Source organism: Cariama cristata, unplaced genomic scaffold (genome assembly GCF_000690535.1).
Source record: "Cariama cristata isolate BGI_N322 unplaced genomic scaffold, ASM69053v1 scaffold8336, whole genome shotgun sequence".
In the NCBI taxonomy this organism is placed as follows: Eukaryota; Metazoa; Chordata; class Aves; order Cariamiformes; family Cariamidae; genus Cariama; species Cariama cristata.
In genome coordinates, this window is record NW_009623819.1 from 50,562 (window position 1) to 65,818 (window position 15,257).

Consider the following 15,257-nt stretch of genomic DNA (forward strand, 5'->3'; position numbering starts at 1 on the left):
GCAACAGTGAAGAATAATCTGTGCATTTTATCACTGTGCTAACCCCAGCTGTAAAATTTACCATAGGAAGGCTAATAAAATGGGAGCTACACAAGCAAACAGAGGGCACGGGATTATGGGCAAACATTTATTTTGGCTCTGGTGGAGTCACTCTCCTGATCAAAGTGGTTGGAGTTTGAACCTCTTCGAAGTTGTTCCCTGCCCGGTCTGGGAGTGCCCTGCTCTTGCATTGATGGCATCAGTATCCTCTGTGCAGCTGAGTGGAAGAAGGAAAGTATCAGTAGGGAGAAGGAAAGTATGTGTGAGGCTGCTTCACTGCAGTGTGAGACAACAGTAGCTTATTTTAGCCTTGCAAGCTGCTGCCTGGTTTAGGAAAACTACCTAAGTCTTATTGTATAACTAGAGATAGTACAGGCACTATCACAGGGCCAACAGGGAATGCTTTACCATCTTGCAGGCTCATGCCTGGCAAACTGAGTAACTCTGCAACCCTTATCAACAAAATAACCTGCTGGCAGAAGTCACCTTGAGCCTCAGGCTTGACCCTTCAGGAGCCTCTTCTGTCTGATTTCTTTGTTCAGGGTTCTCCCTTCTCCCCCAACTCGAGATGCTTGAATCCCTCTTGGCAATTAGTCTCCTGGCTGAAATGCATTGCTCCTCTGATCCTTTCAGACTCCATGGTTGGTGTCTGGTGGGGGGGCTCACTTGGTCAATATGTTTTTCTCATTCAGTCTCACTCGCTGGGGAAATACTTAAAGAGCTTCTGGGAGGAGGTATCATGGGTGAGGAATGCAGTAGCAGCGGGAGGAGAAAGTTTTTAAGGCCTCATGAGCAGGATCTTTCTATGCAAACATCTTCCATCTCACTTTATATCTTAAGAGCAGAACAAAGGCAGCTTTATTTCTGATTTTCTTTCCATGGTTTCTTTTCTGACCATTTTTGTCCCATCTGTATTTTTTTTTTGGCACTCTGTTGGGGAGATTGTTGTGGACATCAGTGTGCTTGAGTTCAGATCCAGTTCAAGGCCACCTCCTGATGTGTTTGCCCTAGAGAGGCAAGTGGGGAGCTGGGCTTGAATGTACCTACTAATACCATGGCTCTCCTTGCTAGGTCAAGGACCACAGAGCATCCCTGCCTTGAAGGAGACCCCAGGCTGAGCAGCAAGGGCAGAGAGCCGGCAGTGGGAAGTTAACCCTGTGAGTGTTACTGTCTGCAGAGGATTGCTTCATAATAAATTTTTTTTTTTTACAATTCTTGTTTTTAAATGGCTCCACATTATCTAACCAGAGCACTTGTTTTTGGAGCAATCTGGAAGGCTGGCAGAACAATTCAAGCAAGACTTTCCCCTTGCTGTCCCAGGGGACCACGTGTGAATTGCTGCCCTCATATCTACCAGCTCTCTTGTGCTGTGTGCGGAGGGTATTGCATCTACCATGTGAGGTGCGGGAAGGCTTTCCTGTTTGAGGCTGGTTGAACGCTGTGGCATGTGCCGCATTAGTCTGAGAGCTGCTCTCCAGAGGAGCTTCATCCTACTGCTGCACAGAAATGAGGGTCTTGGCAATGTACAGCCATGTAACAAGGCTGGCTGGGCAAGAGCTAGATTTGTGGATGGACCTTCATGCTGATCTAGGGATGTGCTGGTGTAAAGGAGTGGTGGGAGATCTGTTTGTGTCTGGCAGTCTTGAACTTTGCCTGCTGAGATACAGAAGCCTCTGACTAGGCTGTGCATGACTTGGTAGAAACATTGTAATAGCTGTTTTATCTCAGCTTTAACTGATTATTGAGTGTATTTGTAGCACACTGATCATTGTGTTTGCCTGAGCCCTGTCGGAGCTCCTGGGAAACAGACTCCCATCCCATCTGTCTCACTGAAGCATTTGTCTGTCCTGGGGAGGTTAGTTCAGAATAATCTGCTAAAGAGACTTAGGTCTGTATTCTAGAGAAATTCTTCATCATAGTCCATTGTGTGAGAGCTGAGTATAAAGATAGCTTCATGCTTTACCTTCCCAGTGTCCTCTGGGACAAAAACTTGACTTTTGTTGTAATAACACCCTTTAGATGTCCTGTTCCCCTTGCTCCCCTTTCTCATGCTGCAGAGCACTATCAAAAGAATAAAATGGAGCTACTCTAGGATTATTTTAGGGCTACGCTGGAGAGTGTAGAAGGTGGTGTATGAGAAATTTAAACAATGGATCTTTATGGAAAGGGTAGCATCTTTGAACATAACAGAAGTAACAGCATAAAGACATTTCCAATTCAGGCAATCTTACTAGCAAGGGCTGAGAGCCCAGAATCTGGCTGTGGGGTTCACCTGTGCCTCATCTTCCTGACTTCAAGGAGAGCTGGCTGGAAATGTGCAGATCCTTGCTTTGGCAAAACCCAACTGCCTCCTTGCTCAGGCTGCAAATCCCTGGAGGATATTACTCTCACCCTTGCACAGCTGAGCTGCGTTCAGAGCCTGGATATTGCTGCAGTGCCCTTACTAAGCTTTTTGAGGCCATTTCAGAAAGACAACTGCAGTAGCTGTCAAATGTATTTGAATTCTGGTGTGATAGTGTGAGTACAGCCCAGACCTTCTGGGACAGTCAGAGGTTCATTAGCTGTGCTGAGATCAGTGAAGATGAGCCCTGGTTTTGTTACCTGACTAGACACAATGGTGTCTGATTAGAAACAGGAATTCAAGGAAGAAACTGAGGCATTCGTTAGGCTGAAGGGGCAGAGCCCTTTTTGATTTAGAGAGCAGCTGAGGCTTTGAGCTGCTAAGCTCTGAAGGATTTTTAGACAAAGAAGTACCATTGCTCTGTGGTATGGCAAGCATACCTTTCTCCTGCTATGGAAAAACCTCCAGTTTAAGCCTTGGACTATGGGTTTAACACTTAGTCTTGGTTCTTCAGCTTAATTCCAAGAGAAGAAGGGCAAGAGATTTTTGTGATAGGAAGCCAAATGTTGTTCAGCTGGTGATGGGAGTGAGAATTTGCAATGTATGTGTGAGGTGGGCAGTGAAGGGTCAGTGATGGAAGATCTTGAGATCTTTAGAGATTAAATTCCCACTTCTTAGGCAGCTGAGACCTCCTGCAGCAGCTTCTGCTACAGGTGCTCTAGGGGAGCTCTTGCACCTTGTAGAGTCGAAGGCTGGCTTGTTTGTTTGTGGTGGGCCTGAAGGCCCCTCCAGGCATGCCCCAGGGTATGAGGATCCCAGTGAATTTGGCTAAGAGGATCTTGGCTATTATGGGATTGATTTCAAGTAGAAGTGCTTAAACTAGCACGGGGTTTGTTTTTATCTGGTAAGTTGTTCATCAGATAACAGACCAAGAAGCTTGGTGGCAGGAATTTGGGTTTTAGTCACGCTTTTGTTGGATGGTTGTGGTGGAATGGTGCTGAGCAAGTGGACTTTTGTGTGAGTGCTGCTGCTGAATGCAGTTTTGTTAGCTTCTACTCAAGGTATGGCTCTTCTGATATCTCATGGGGAGAGAAGTGAATCTAAAGAGCTACTGATGTGAGGAGAAAAGAAAATGAACTTTTGTCTGTATTGTGATATTCTTTCATTAGCTATGAAGACTTAAACTGCAGCAATGGTGGTGACTTGGATGAACTGCTTCCAAAACTGCATCAGCACTTTAGAGTTGAACTGTGATCTGGGGAGTGGTGGCCAAAGTTGTGAGGAACTCCCCTGTCTTTTCTTTTTTTTTTTTTTCCAGATCAGGTTGTAATAGAAATGGGCTGAAACCACAGTGTGTTAATGTGCCCTATCCCATTTTGTGGTGCTTGCTGGTTCATGTTCAACAGTGGTAAGCCTGCCTAATGCAAGTCAGGCCTCAAAGACTTGCTCACCTTTGCTGGGATGGCAGGTGAGAATTTCCCTGCATGGGAGGGAAGCAAGGGACTATCCCTCGCCACTAGCGGTTGGCTGCCCTGTGGCATTGGTCATCTGTGCAGCAGGGATGCTCTTGCTGCTCAGGAATTTGTCTGAGCGCAGCATGTGGGTGTGTAGGATGGAGGCCATGTGTCAGAGCTTCTGTCTGGCCAGCTGTGAACCACAGCTGTCCTAGCTGTACATGCTGAACTTCTCAAAAGATGAGACGTGCAGCCTCATGCTAGCTACCATCCTTTGTAACCCTGTGCTCAGTTCCAGGACTCCCCTGTGGCTCTGATTCCTGCCCATACCTTTCCAAATCAGAACTCAACCCTACTGCTGATCCTTCCCCTCCACTTCAAGGCTCCCAAACAGGTCTCCACACTTTCCAACCCAAGATCCTAATCTCATGTGCTGCCTTATGCTTGGTTATCTACCTACCCATCAGCTATGCCAGCCAGCTGCAAAGGTTCCTGGAATGAGAGGGTTTGGGAATGTGCTGCACCTGGGAGTGTAATTTGTGTTTACTTCTCCTGGGGCTTCATGCTCAAAGGAAGGAACAGTTTGTCCTCTGCTAACATAAAATGTGTGTCAACATGACTGATATTTCAAGTTAAATGAGCACTTTTAAAAATGTTTCCCTCAGTCTTATTTTCCCCTCCCTTTTTTCCCCCCACCTTAAGCTTTGGATAGATCCTAAAATCATGAGGAAAAAATTGTTCTTTCATTATGAATTTATTGAGAACCAAGAAGAGCACATAGCTTAGGTATAGGATGATTCACATATCACTTAAAAGGCATTAAAGAACAAAAAATTCCAAGCAGACTCCAGGAGACTGAAGTGATATGAATCCAGGGACAGAACATGGATCACTGAGGAAGAAAGACATGTTCATCCTATTTGACCTTTGTTCTGTGGTTACAACAAAACCTATACTAGTGGAGGCTCCAGACAGGACCCAGAGAAGATTAAAAATGTTGAATGCTGTAACTGCATAATATGTGATACATGTGAAAGTGATCTTTAGCTTGTGTTAGAAATGGATACCTCCATAACTTACTGCAAAAAAAATGTTTAGGCTCTCGCCTCTTCTGCCTCATGCTATTTTCATCCTAAAATGAGAATGTTGCTATCTGGTACTTTCTACTTGCGGCTGTATATATTAGAAGCAAAAAGTGGGCTACAGTGTATATTTAGAGATAAAATTACCACTAGAGGGTCTAGTCACTTCTTGAAAATTGTGAATTGTAAAGAATAGCATCAGAATGACCATGTGGGGATTATTTCCTTCAGAATCATTGTAGCATGCAAGCAGCTCCCTTGGCTTGAATAGCTTTGGTAGACTGTAGCCTTCCTGAAATTGGTTTGTTGCTAATAATAATCTAAATAATTTTTCACGGTAAAATCAGCACAAGCAACAGTGGCGTGATCTTCATTAGTCAGCTTTGCTGAAATAGTGTAATCTCCCTGTATGAGACAAACACAAAGCAAGAGATTAGCCCATCAGTAGTATATAACTGCTTTTATGAGGGAGTCCTCTTCCTGGAAACAGAACAACACTTTTCCTATCAAGTTCCTCCAAAACCTTTCCTGTCTAAATGTTTCAGAACTGGTAAAGGACTTGCCCATATTTTCTGCCAAAATAATTTCATCAGGGATATCAATGCTGACAGCACAAGTTCAAAATTAAAACAGTGCAAGGGGAACAAAATGTTTTGATGCATAAAAATTCCCTTAAAATCTGTGTAACTTCTCATGTTTCTTATGAGGAAGCACAATATGGCCTGTACTGTTTAGTAACTGGAAGGGGAAGAGGTGCTCTGTTGTCTGGCACTTCTCTTCCTTGGATCTTGTTGTTCAGTGCATAGACTGAATATATCGATATGAATTTTTATAAGAGCACCTTGGAGGATGTGTGTGTATAGATGACTCAATCTGTGACGAATTCCTATATAATAAAACAAGAGGTAGTTTAATTTCAAATTGTGTAGTTAAAACTACTTATTTGGGGAGAACTTATAAGACTGCAGTGCAAAAAATCTCAACCTTAAAGGAGCTATGGCTTTTTTTGTGTTGGTCAAAACTGTTCTCCAGACACTTGGAGAAGGAGAAGCAATGGGCAGGGGAGGTAGCAAGGCTCATTTAGCAGACTGAGGAAGAGGTGAACTAGATTTCATTGACTCTAGACTGCTGGCACTGCGGCATTTCTTTCTGTTTTTCTGGAGTGTGAAGGGGAGCAAAACCTGGGGTAGGAGAGCTTGGCAGCAGTGGCCTCCTGGCTTTGAACTATAGAAAGCTCTTGCCCTGCTCAGAACTCTTCTGGTTGTGGAGTAGAAGGAGGCACAGCTAGAATGAGTCAGGTTTTTTGGCATTTGCCTTTTACCATGGGGTTTCTAAAGCAGCAACTGGCCTGTGTCCTCACAGAGTGGTTCAAGTTAAGTGTAATATCCAAATTGAGAGAGGCCCAATGGCAACATATTCATGAGAATACAGCCTTGTTGTAGTCACTGTGCAAATGTCCTTTGGGCTGCTCAGATATGAGGCCATTCCTTAATGAGCAGAAGACAATTGCTGCATGGAGTAATTCCTTATTGCTGGCATTAAAGGATGGTGTTATTTGCCTGATTGAGTAATTATAAAAGGCTTCCTATTTTCTTTCCCACAAGCATGTTAATTCTCCAAAAGCTTATAGTTTCATTCATGGAAGAGAGTTTATAGCAACTCATTTCTATTGCTCGTTAGTGATTATTTTTTTCTCCTTCAGAATAATTTTTTGCTCATGGGTAAAAATTCTTATTAAAAGAGGATTGTGAACAGTCTTAGAATTTCTGGCTCCAAATTCAGCTAATTTGCCCAGAACCGGAGTTCTACTGGTCTGTGTGGATTTTTCTAGGGCTTTGTCTTGGTCTAGAGACCTATTCCTCAGTTTGTCTAGGGCCTTTACTACATAAGTGTCCTCATGGTGTTAATAAAGGTGCTCCGGGAGCAGGATGCTGACTGATATGAGCTTGGGCACTCCAGTGTGAGAGATCAAAAGGCATTGCTCAACATAGGCATTGCTAGGCATAGCCTGTAGGGAAGCGGGTTGGTAAGGGTGGGATAACAGCCTGCGTAAGGGGGCCCAGCTCCCTGTGTGAAAGCCTTGGAAAATGAAGGTTGTGGTTGCTGCTATCACCAAGGGAAGACAGACATATGAGATGGTGGCTATTATGGAGGCTTGATCCTCCCAGAAGCCAGCTATCCTTGTTGTTACCTCTGCAGGTCTTGGCAAGCCCTGCTCTCTGGCACTCATGTCCTTATTCTGTATCCCTCTTCTGACCCTGTCTTCTTTTCCTGCACCTGGACCAATCCAGTGCTGAGCAGGCCCCAGACCTCATCTTTGAGACTCTGACATTGGTTTGATGTCTGGTGCTGAAGAACTGAGAGCTCATGCTGTGCTTCTGTGAGTCAGTAAATCTAAGAAGTGTTTGACTGACCACCTAAATTGTGTGCTTTTCCCAGTGGTGACTGTGATCCTTTCTTCACCACATTCTCAACCAGATGCCTTGATGATCCAGATCTTGATTTTCCCCTTCAATCCAGTCTCTTCGTGTATGTGGTTAAAAATAGTTTGCTATTTACTGGTCAAATATAGCTTCATGTTGTGCCCAGTTAGGACACTGTGGTACATTCAGCATTTGAGACCTATCTTGCTTTGCAATGTGATTTCGTTGACCTTCAAGAGGGAGACTTAGCTGAGTGTGGAGAAGCTTGCTTTTAAAGAGCATCTGTAATGGACGACCAGGAAATTCAGAGCAGTACCTAGGGTACTGCCTGTTATCTCATCTTTCAAAGAAATTATTTTCTTATATTAAGGCTCCATAAGTCCGGAGGAGTGTTTTTTGCCCAATAACTTTTACTTTCAGTTGCAACTTTGAAGACTTCTATTTCTGTATCTAATACCATATATATATACAGTGGAACACATACAATTGCAATAGTTATCTAAATTGCCTTTATAGCCAATGAGGATGGATGAGCTTCTCCAAATTTTCAGCCTACCAAGGAGTGAACTGAATTGCAGCCTTGTTCTCTCAGGAGTCCCTTAGAGCTGCTTCTTTTCTTGCTATTTTAAGAGTAATAGAGGGGGGTCCTACAAGAGAACTGTATGGCTGCATGGCATAGTGCTGGCAGAGGGGATCTGCTATCCTAAGAAAACTTGTCTGCCTCTGGATAATTGTGGCTCTCTACTGCTTTAAGCAAAGCCACCTAATTTCATATTGAAAAGAATCACTCATGTAAACACCATTGGATCCAGTGTGCTAGCTGGGGGACCTTGGAATATGCTGATGTGATTGCTGGTAGTTCTCTGACCGTACCTTATCTGGAAAGCCCTTCTTCTTGGGAGCACAGCTGTGACCAACTTACCTGTGGGATTTCTTTGATTCCCAGTGTGACTGGTCCCTCATAGTAGAGGTGTTCTGAAAACCAAAAATGGTGATGAGTGGTTAGACATGCCACACATGAAGGAAACAAGCAGCTGATTGTAGATGCTTTTTTGTAATAGCACTTCAAAGTGCACCAGTGACAAGCGTTGGGGAACTGCGAAGTGCTCTATACACAGTCTTGTGACAGCCCTCCTGAGAGAAATGTCAGGATGTGTACTGCCTTATGGGGAAAGCAGGGCAGAGCCTGGGCTCAAGGAGGACCTGCAGCCCCTGGCAGAGTGGAGGAGGTGAGCATGGCTTTGCACAACTGGGTGGGTGTTTGTATGTTGGCATGCACTCTGCAGACGGGGAAATGAAAGGGGAGGGGGATTGCCAGGCACAAGTCCTTTAGCGTGATCTATAAATACCTGCAATAGTTGAATTATATTGTTTTGGTAATTTTAAGAAAAACCACTCTGAGCTGAGTGTTTCTGTAGGTGTGGACTCCTGACTGCTTGCTGAACATGACCTTAAAGTAGTAAGAATGTGTCTATCTCACTGCCGAGGGAGCTTTCACCAAGAAGTTACATGATGTACTAAAGCCATCACAAGTTGTGTTGGAACTGCTGGGCTCTGTTCCAGTCACCACCTTCCAGTCCTCAGCTCCCTAATAGCAAGGCATGCTTGCTCTTTGCTGTTGAAGAAAGGGCAACTTTGGCATTAATGGACAGAATTAGCAAGCTGTTCTGCAGTTCCTCCTACTTTTTCATAGCTTACTGGGATAAACTGTGCAGACTTGACTGAAAATAAAATTTGTAGATGTTTCAGTATTTCAGAATTTCTTGCACAACCTGCCCTCTGCAAGTTGTAGGAAAAGTCTAAGAACTGTTTAAGGATTCTCTTTTGTAGGTGTCATGAAATATTCTTTACTTTGACAGTGACAGAGGAGTAAGTGTTTCATCATATTTATATGAGTGTGTGCTGGCATCTTGATGGTTGTCACTTCTAGAGAGTAGTTTTAGTCTAGTCGCACTGTGCTGGTTTAAACTGTTTCTTGTGAAAGGTTGGACAAAAGGTTTTTAACATGTTTGTCCTATGCTCCATCCCACCATGCAGTAGGTATCTGACTTGGAAGAGAGTCCACAGAAGGTCTTCCCCACACATGCTATGAAATGTTAGTCAATGCCCTGTGACAAATTTATATGAAAGAATCATGACTATAAGATAAACTAGGAAAAGAATAGGAGAAACCTGAGACATCACCAGTATTCTACACCTTTGCATTAATGAGGAGTTTGTTAAACGTAATGCCCTGATGATCCTGGGAGGTGGAGAAGGTGCAGAACTTCTAGGTGTTGACTTAAAATCTAGTACCAAAACAGAATAGAATAAGTATGTTTTGGCTTGTCACTCTCAAACTGATCAACTATGCTGCAGCACTCGTATTGTGCTCATTCGCCTCTGTATCCCTGGCTACTTCACCTGGACATCAAGAAGTCTTTTCCTTTTTAAAGAGCAATCACCATTGCTGCTTGCTTCTGTGCATGAAGCAAGAGCCCTGGAGTCTGACACATCTCCGCTGCAGAAAGCGGTGACTCAAGAACTTTAAAAATACAGTACAGCCCACTTCTCAGTTCACAACTTTAATAAAGTCTAAATGGGAACTAAAGGCACTGCAGACTGCCTGACTTGGGTGATGAGTGACTCCCTTGGGACTTGAGCTGTAGGCATGTTGATGTGTGCTAAGCCATATTGTCAGCTGCCCACTCAGGGTGGTGTGGACTATGCAATGGCATGGCTCATGGTTTGTGTGTCCTCTCATTCAGCAGAGAGCCTTGTTTGACTATCTCTCCTTCAGTTAACTCTGAGCCTAGCAAATCTTGGATAGCAGCAGAGGAGAGTGGGGAGGAAATTTGGCTGTGAACAGTTACCCTTCCCCAAAGTGCTCCACAGGGACAGGGAACTCTTTTTGGATCACATGGCTTGTTAGGGTCTTGCCTAGCCTGTCGGAAAGCCATCCAGAATCTAAACATACAGATGCAGCATTTGGGCTCTGCAAAGCCTACATGTTAAAATGAAGTAGGAGTCATCAGGCCATAAATTTGCTTCTGAAATGATTGCAATGCTAATTTCTCCTTCAGTGTAGGTAGAAGCTGTTTTTACCCTCCACGTTGTTGTGACAAAGCAATGATTACATTGGAGCTAGATGAATGCAGTCTTAGGGCTCTGCCTCAGCCCTCTTTGAGAAGTTTTCTGTGATTGCTCTGATCTGTGGTAGCTATGCCTTTGCTCGGTAATCAATGGAGTCACTCTCATGGGCTGTACTACCTTTTAAGGAGCCTCCAACTGTGGAGCTAGGTGCTATGTGTCGTTTGAGGTCCATGTTTACTGCTTTATGCTTCAGCATTGCCCTTATTTAGCTCTTTCTAACCAGGGGTCTTGCAGTGGTTCACAGCTATTAATCATACGGAACTACTGGAGAGAGTCCAGTGAAGGGCCACTGGTGTGATTAAGGGACCGGAACATCTCTGCAGTGAGGAGAGGCTGAGGGAGCTGGGACTGTTCAGCCTAGAAAACAGAGGGATTAGAGGAGAGCAGGTTAATATGTACAAATACCTGAAGGGAGAGGGTGTAAAGAGGACAGTGCCAGGCTCTTTCTGGTGGTGCCCAGTGGCAGGACAAGAGGCAGTGGGCACAAACTGAAACACAGGAGGTTTCTCCTGAACATTAGGAAAGACTTTTTTTTTTTTTTTTTTTTTTTTTTTTTTTTAGGGGAGCACTTACTGCTTGGCTTCCATCCTGAAACGTAAGGGTGATTGAGCATTGGCAGGGGTTGCCCAGAGAGGTTGTGGAGTCTCCATCCTTGGATATATTCAAAAACACTGCCTGGATGTGATCCTGGGCAGCCTGCTGTAGGTGGCCCTGCTTGAAATAGGTGGGAATTGCACTAAATGACCTTCAGAGGTCCTTTCCAACTTCACCCATTCTGTAACCAGGCCTCTAGGAAAGTCTTGTGACCTTCCTTGCTTCAGTGATGGTGGGGGAGGGAAAGGTTTATGCTGCTTTGAAAGTATGTCCTGGTAGGAATGCAAGGGAAGCCTTCACTTTCAGCTAGTTGAGACCTGCCAGGAAATAATATGGATCCATAGATCTGCTGAATTTTATCATTTATGTTCACTTTGGACCATGGCAAACTCCTCAGTGCCTGTGCTGGCTGGATCAGGCTTTTCAAAGCCCATTCAATGTTCCTCTCGCATGAGGATTTCTGCTGTAATTCCAGAAGTGTAGACTTCTTCCAAGGCTTTAAGGACTGCAATTTATCACAGCATCCTTCATACACATTTTACTCCATATATTCATACATTTTTACATTCCTCCATTGAAAGAGGATGAACACATCAGCTGCAGTAAGTGTAACTGTCACAAACACTGAGCCTAGCTCATTGAAAGGATTCTGTGCTCTATTTAGAGCAAGCCCAGATGTAGTTGCAAAAAATGTACAAATGTTGGGCACAGCATAAATTACAAGTGTTTTTTTGATTAAATATTTCTCTATGTCTTTATTGGTCTGCTGGTAAGTTATGACATCTGTCAAGCATGCTGCCATCAGTGATGTGCTTTCAGTCCACCGTCCTTTTTCTTAAAGACTTAACTGAAGGTGACTTCCATAGAGCATCCTGGAAAACATTTCTAATGTACCACTGATTCAAGGTGATATCATTGTATCTGTTGTAGCAGCTTTTCACTGCTGTTTCTGCCAAAAGTAAGTTAGTTCTTTTCCCTGCCAGTGAGCAGGCCTCTAGTAGCTTCCAGTCTGAAGCATAGCTTTCAAATGTGTAAGAACTTCCTGAGGATTACTTCAAGTTACTAGTTATCATTTATCATGAAGATGCCTCTCATTCCTGACAAAACACCTATAATGAAATTCTCACTCCTCTTTCTCAAATTTTCCTTGCACTGAAAATCTTTATACATTCTCACACTCTTGTACTATATAAAGGCCCTGTACATCTGCACCCACCTCTTCCTTTTTCTATGTTTTTGAAATCTTTTTAGATCTTACATGCTCCATGTTGGAGTTCTTCTAGGACACGATCTTGCACCCATGCAACTGACACACAACTTCTGTGAGTTTTAGGGATGCAGGAATGATCTGAATAACTGCCAGCTATAGATGTATAGTTGAGTGAGAAAAAACGTATATAAATACATAGCTGGGTGAGAAACATCCACTGTCTTTACTGGGGAGGAAAAAGTGAGATGAAGGGGCTAAGCAAGATGGCACTGTATATCAGCCCAAAGACCTAGCTCTGTGGTGTAGCTGCTTTCTCAGAAACAGGTACCTAAAATCTCAATGTGATACCCAGTTCTGTAATTCATGTTATGTTCTCTACTTCTATTCACAAATACTATTTTAGAAACTTGCTCACTGTAACACCTACCAAAAGAAGCAATAATGTAAAGAATGGAGATCCGAAGCAAGGAGGGGTTTCTCTATGGTTTGGGAGTGTGCACAAGGAATTGTGCAAGTGCTCTGAAGGTACCTTTATCAGTTGAGCCTGAAAGAAAACTTGGAGACTTGCAGAGGATGCAACTATCTTCTGTGAGGAAGCTTTGTTTAAGCCTGCAAGTTGTGGTTGGCACGTTGCTAAATATTACACCGGTAGGTCTTTTTCTCTGATTTTAGTGATTGCATTGGGAAATCTGTTAAATCTTATGTAACTTTTTTCTTTGGAGGAAATGTGGAATAACCAGCACTTCCTACTGAAAGAGGAAGACCGGAGTTCATGTTATGCCACAAAGAATTTAGCAGTTTTGTTGTTATTGTTAAATGGGCAATGACCCTTTTCCTTGCAACCTTTGAGCTAACAACTTCACAACAGGCATAGAGCTCAAAGAAAAAGATTTTGGAATCCTATTTAGGAGTCCCAGTGAGCAGTGCCAGATATGACCTTTGCTTAACATAAATAGTAAGTACTATATTATGATGATGAACATGAAACCTCCAGACTATTGAGTCTCCTAAAGTATTTCCAGTCATGGCAAAACCATAGCATTATAGGAGAACAAAGAAAAATTAAATGACCCCAAACACCCAAGACTTTGCCATGTCCGGCTCTTAAGTCTATTTTCCTTGCAACTTCTGCTCCACTTGTCCACATGAGTGAGTGGACTAACAAAGCCTGTAGCAGAACTATGTTCTGTCTCATTTTGGGAGAGGGAGAAACAAGCAATTTTTAGTCTCCTTGTGGAAGGCAAGCAAATTCTGTGTGGAACTGTATTTAAACTCAGGTCAGGTCTGGCCGGGTGTTGGAAGTGTTGCCCGTACAACAGGAGAAAAAGGGGCTCTGCATAAAAAGCTTCAGTTGAAAGGGCTATCTGCTCCTCTGTACCTTTGCTAGGCTGCATACTTTGCCATTCACATGCTGTCCTTTCTGCATAGGTATTAGGTCAGATGTACAGCTGTGCTAATAATGTAAATTATGGCTGTGCTGAATTACCTCAAATTGGTCTTCAGCTCAAGTCTGTGTCCTAAAACATGGGTTAGAATCAAATGTCAACTAATTAAGAAATACCGCATTTTCGGTTTGAACATTATTCTGAGAGAGTTCACTTTTCTGACTGAGACTTAATTACTAAATAAAAACAGCTACTGAGCAAGAGAGTATGTATTAAAGTGTGTGGCAGAGGTCCCTGCCCTAACTTAGGGATGCTTCCAAATGAAGACATATAGTACTATTTAAACAACCAACTATGGTTTTATATCATAATGTACTTCAATTAGTAGAAACAATCACCTGTCAGTTTAAGATTAAGGGACTCGGAAACCCCAGGAGGTTTTGGCTTTGTGGCTTAATGTGTGAATGGCAGTTTGTACCTAGCTGAGGACTGACTCTACTTCTCCTTAATGTACTCTCTAAAGAATATTTAGTACTTCATCAGAATAAAATAGTTTTTCAGTAGGTCTGTGGGTGTTGGTGGTTTTTTCCCCCCCTCTCCCTTGTAATTCAACGTACAATTGAAGAAAACTCTGAATTTAACTTTTTTGTCTCTCTGGCTTACTGGATTTACGTAACTGGTTGCTCATGCAGCATTTCTTTATTATTCTTTGTGATATTTCTATGCTGTGTGAAATGTCTTAGTAATTTTCCAGGGGCTGTCTTAGCAGTAGTACTATGCATGGTCTTTAAACTCATAGCCCTTGCACATGAATTATTGCAGTGTTATCAGGATGGAGATGCAGGAGGATGGAAAGAAAGCAGAGCTGAAACTAATTGGTGTTCTAACAACACTGAAACTTCCATGCAGCTCTACCTGTTCAATTTAAAATTGGCTTAAAGAGATTATCATAAGAGGGATTTCAAAATAACTGCTTAAGATACATGGATATTATAATCCAGAGGCATGACCATAGCTCTTCTGGACATACCATGGTCAGCTTTGCACTATCTAGCCTGCGTTGTGGCAGAAGGAACCTTGAGGGTGCCCAGGCTCAGCTGGGATCAAAGATACCTGCTTTCTGGGGGCAGCTAATGCCACTGTAAACCAACTAGTGCAAGTCTGCAACAGTTGGCAGTTTACTGGCATGAACTGAAATCATCCCACTGCTGCATAGGTATGTGTTAAGCAGAAACAAGATGCAAACCATAGATAGTATCAAATAGTATCTTGGTCCAAATATCCTTGTTCAAGCATAATTCCTCTTAAAGTGAGTTAAGAACAGCTTTTAAGTATAGGAAGTGTTACTTAATAGTGAAGAACATGTTCAGAACTGCTTGTTTGTTTGCTCAGCCATTTGTTTTACAGAACTGGCTTTTATTTTTGTCATACTTCTGGCTCACATGACAGCCATGTGGCTATAAATAGGGCTTATGAACCTCTCTGCTGTTGGATGGGGTCACCTTACCACAGTTATTTTTTTATGGACTTGAAATCCCATGTGTATGCAATATTCTGTTGATTAAAAGAAAAGCGAGCAAACAGGTTGGGGGTGGGG

General features: G+C 43.1%; 1 protein-coding gene across 1 annotated transcript in view; it reads right to left on the bottom strand.

The window, feature by feature from the left end:
* Positions 1 to 4,931: 4,931 nt before the first annotated feature.
* Positions 4,932 to 15,257, bottom strand: part of LY86 (lymphocyte antigen 86) — a 25,454-nt gene continuing 15,128 nt past the window's right edge. The window contains exons 4-5 of the mRNA XM_009702917.1: positions 8,262 to 8,314; positions 4,932 to 5,321 (exon numbers count right to left, since the gene is read on the bottom strand). Coding sequence (XP_009701219.1) covers positions 5,226 to 5,321; positions 8,262 to 8,314 — 149 coding nt within the window. The 3' untranslated portion in view covers positions 4,932 to 5,225. The remainder of the gene's footprint in view (positions 5,322 to 8,261; positions 8,315 to 15,257) is intronic.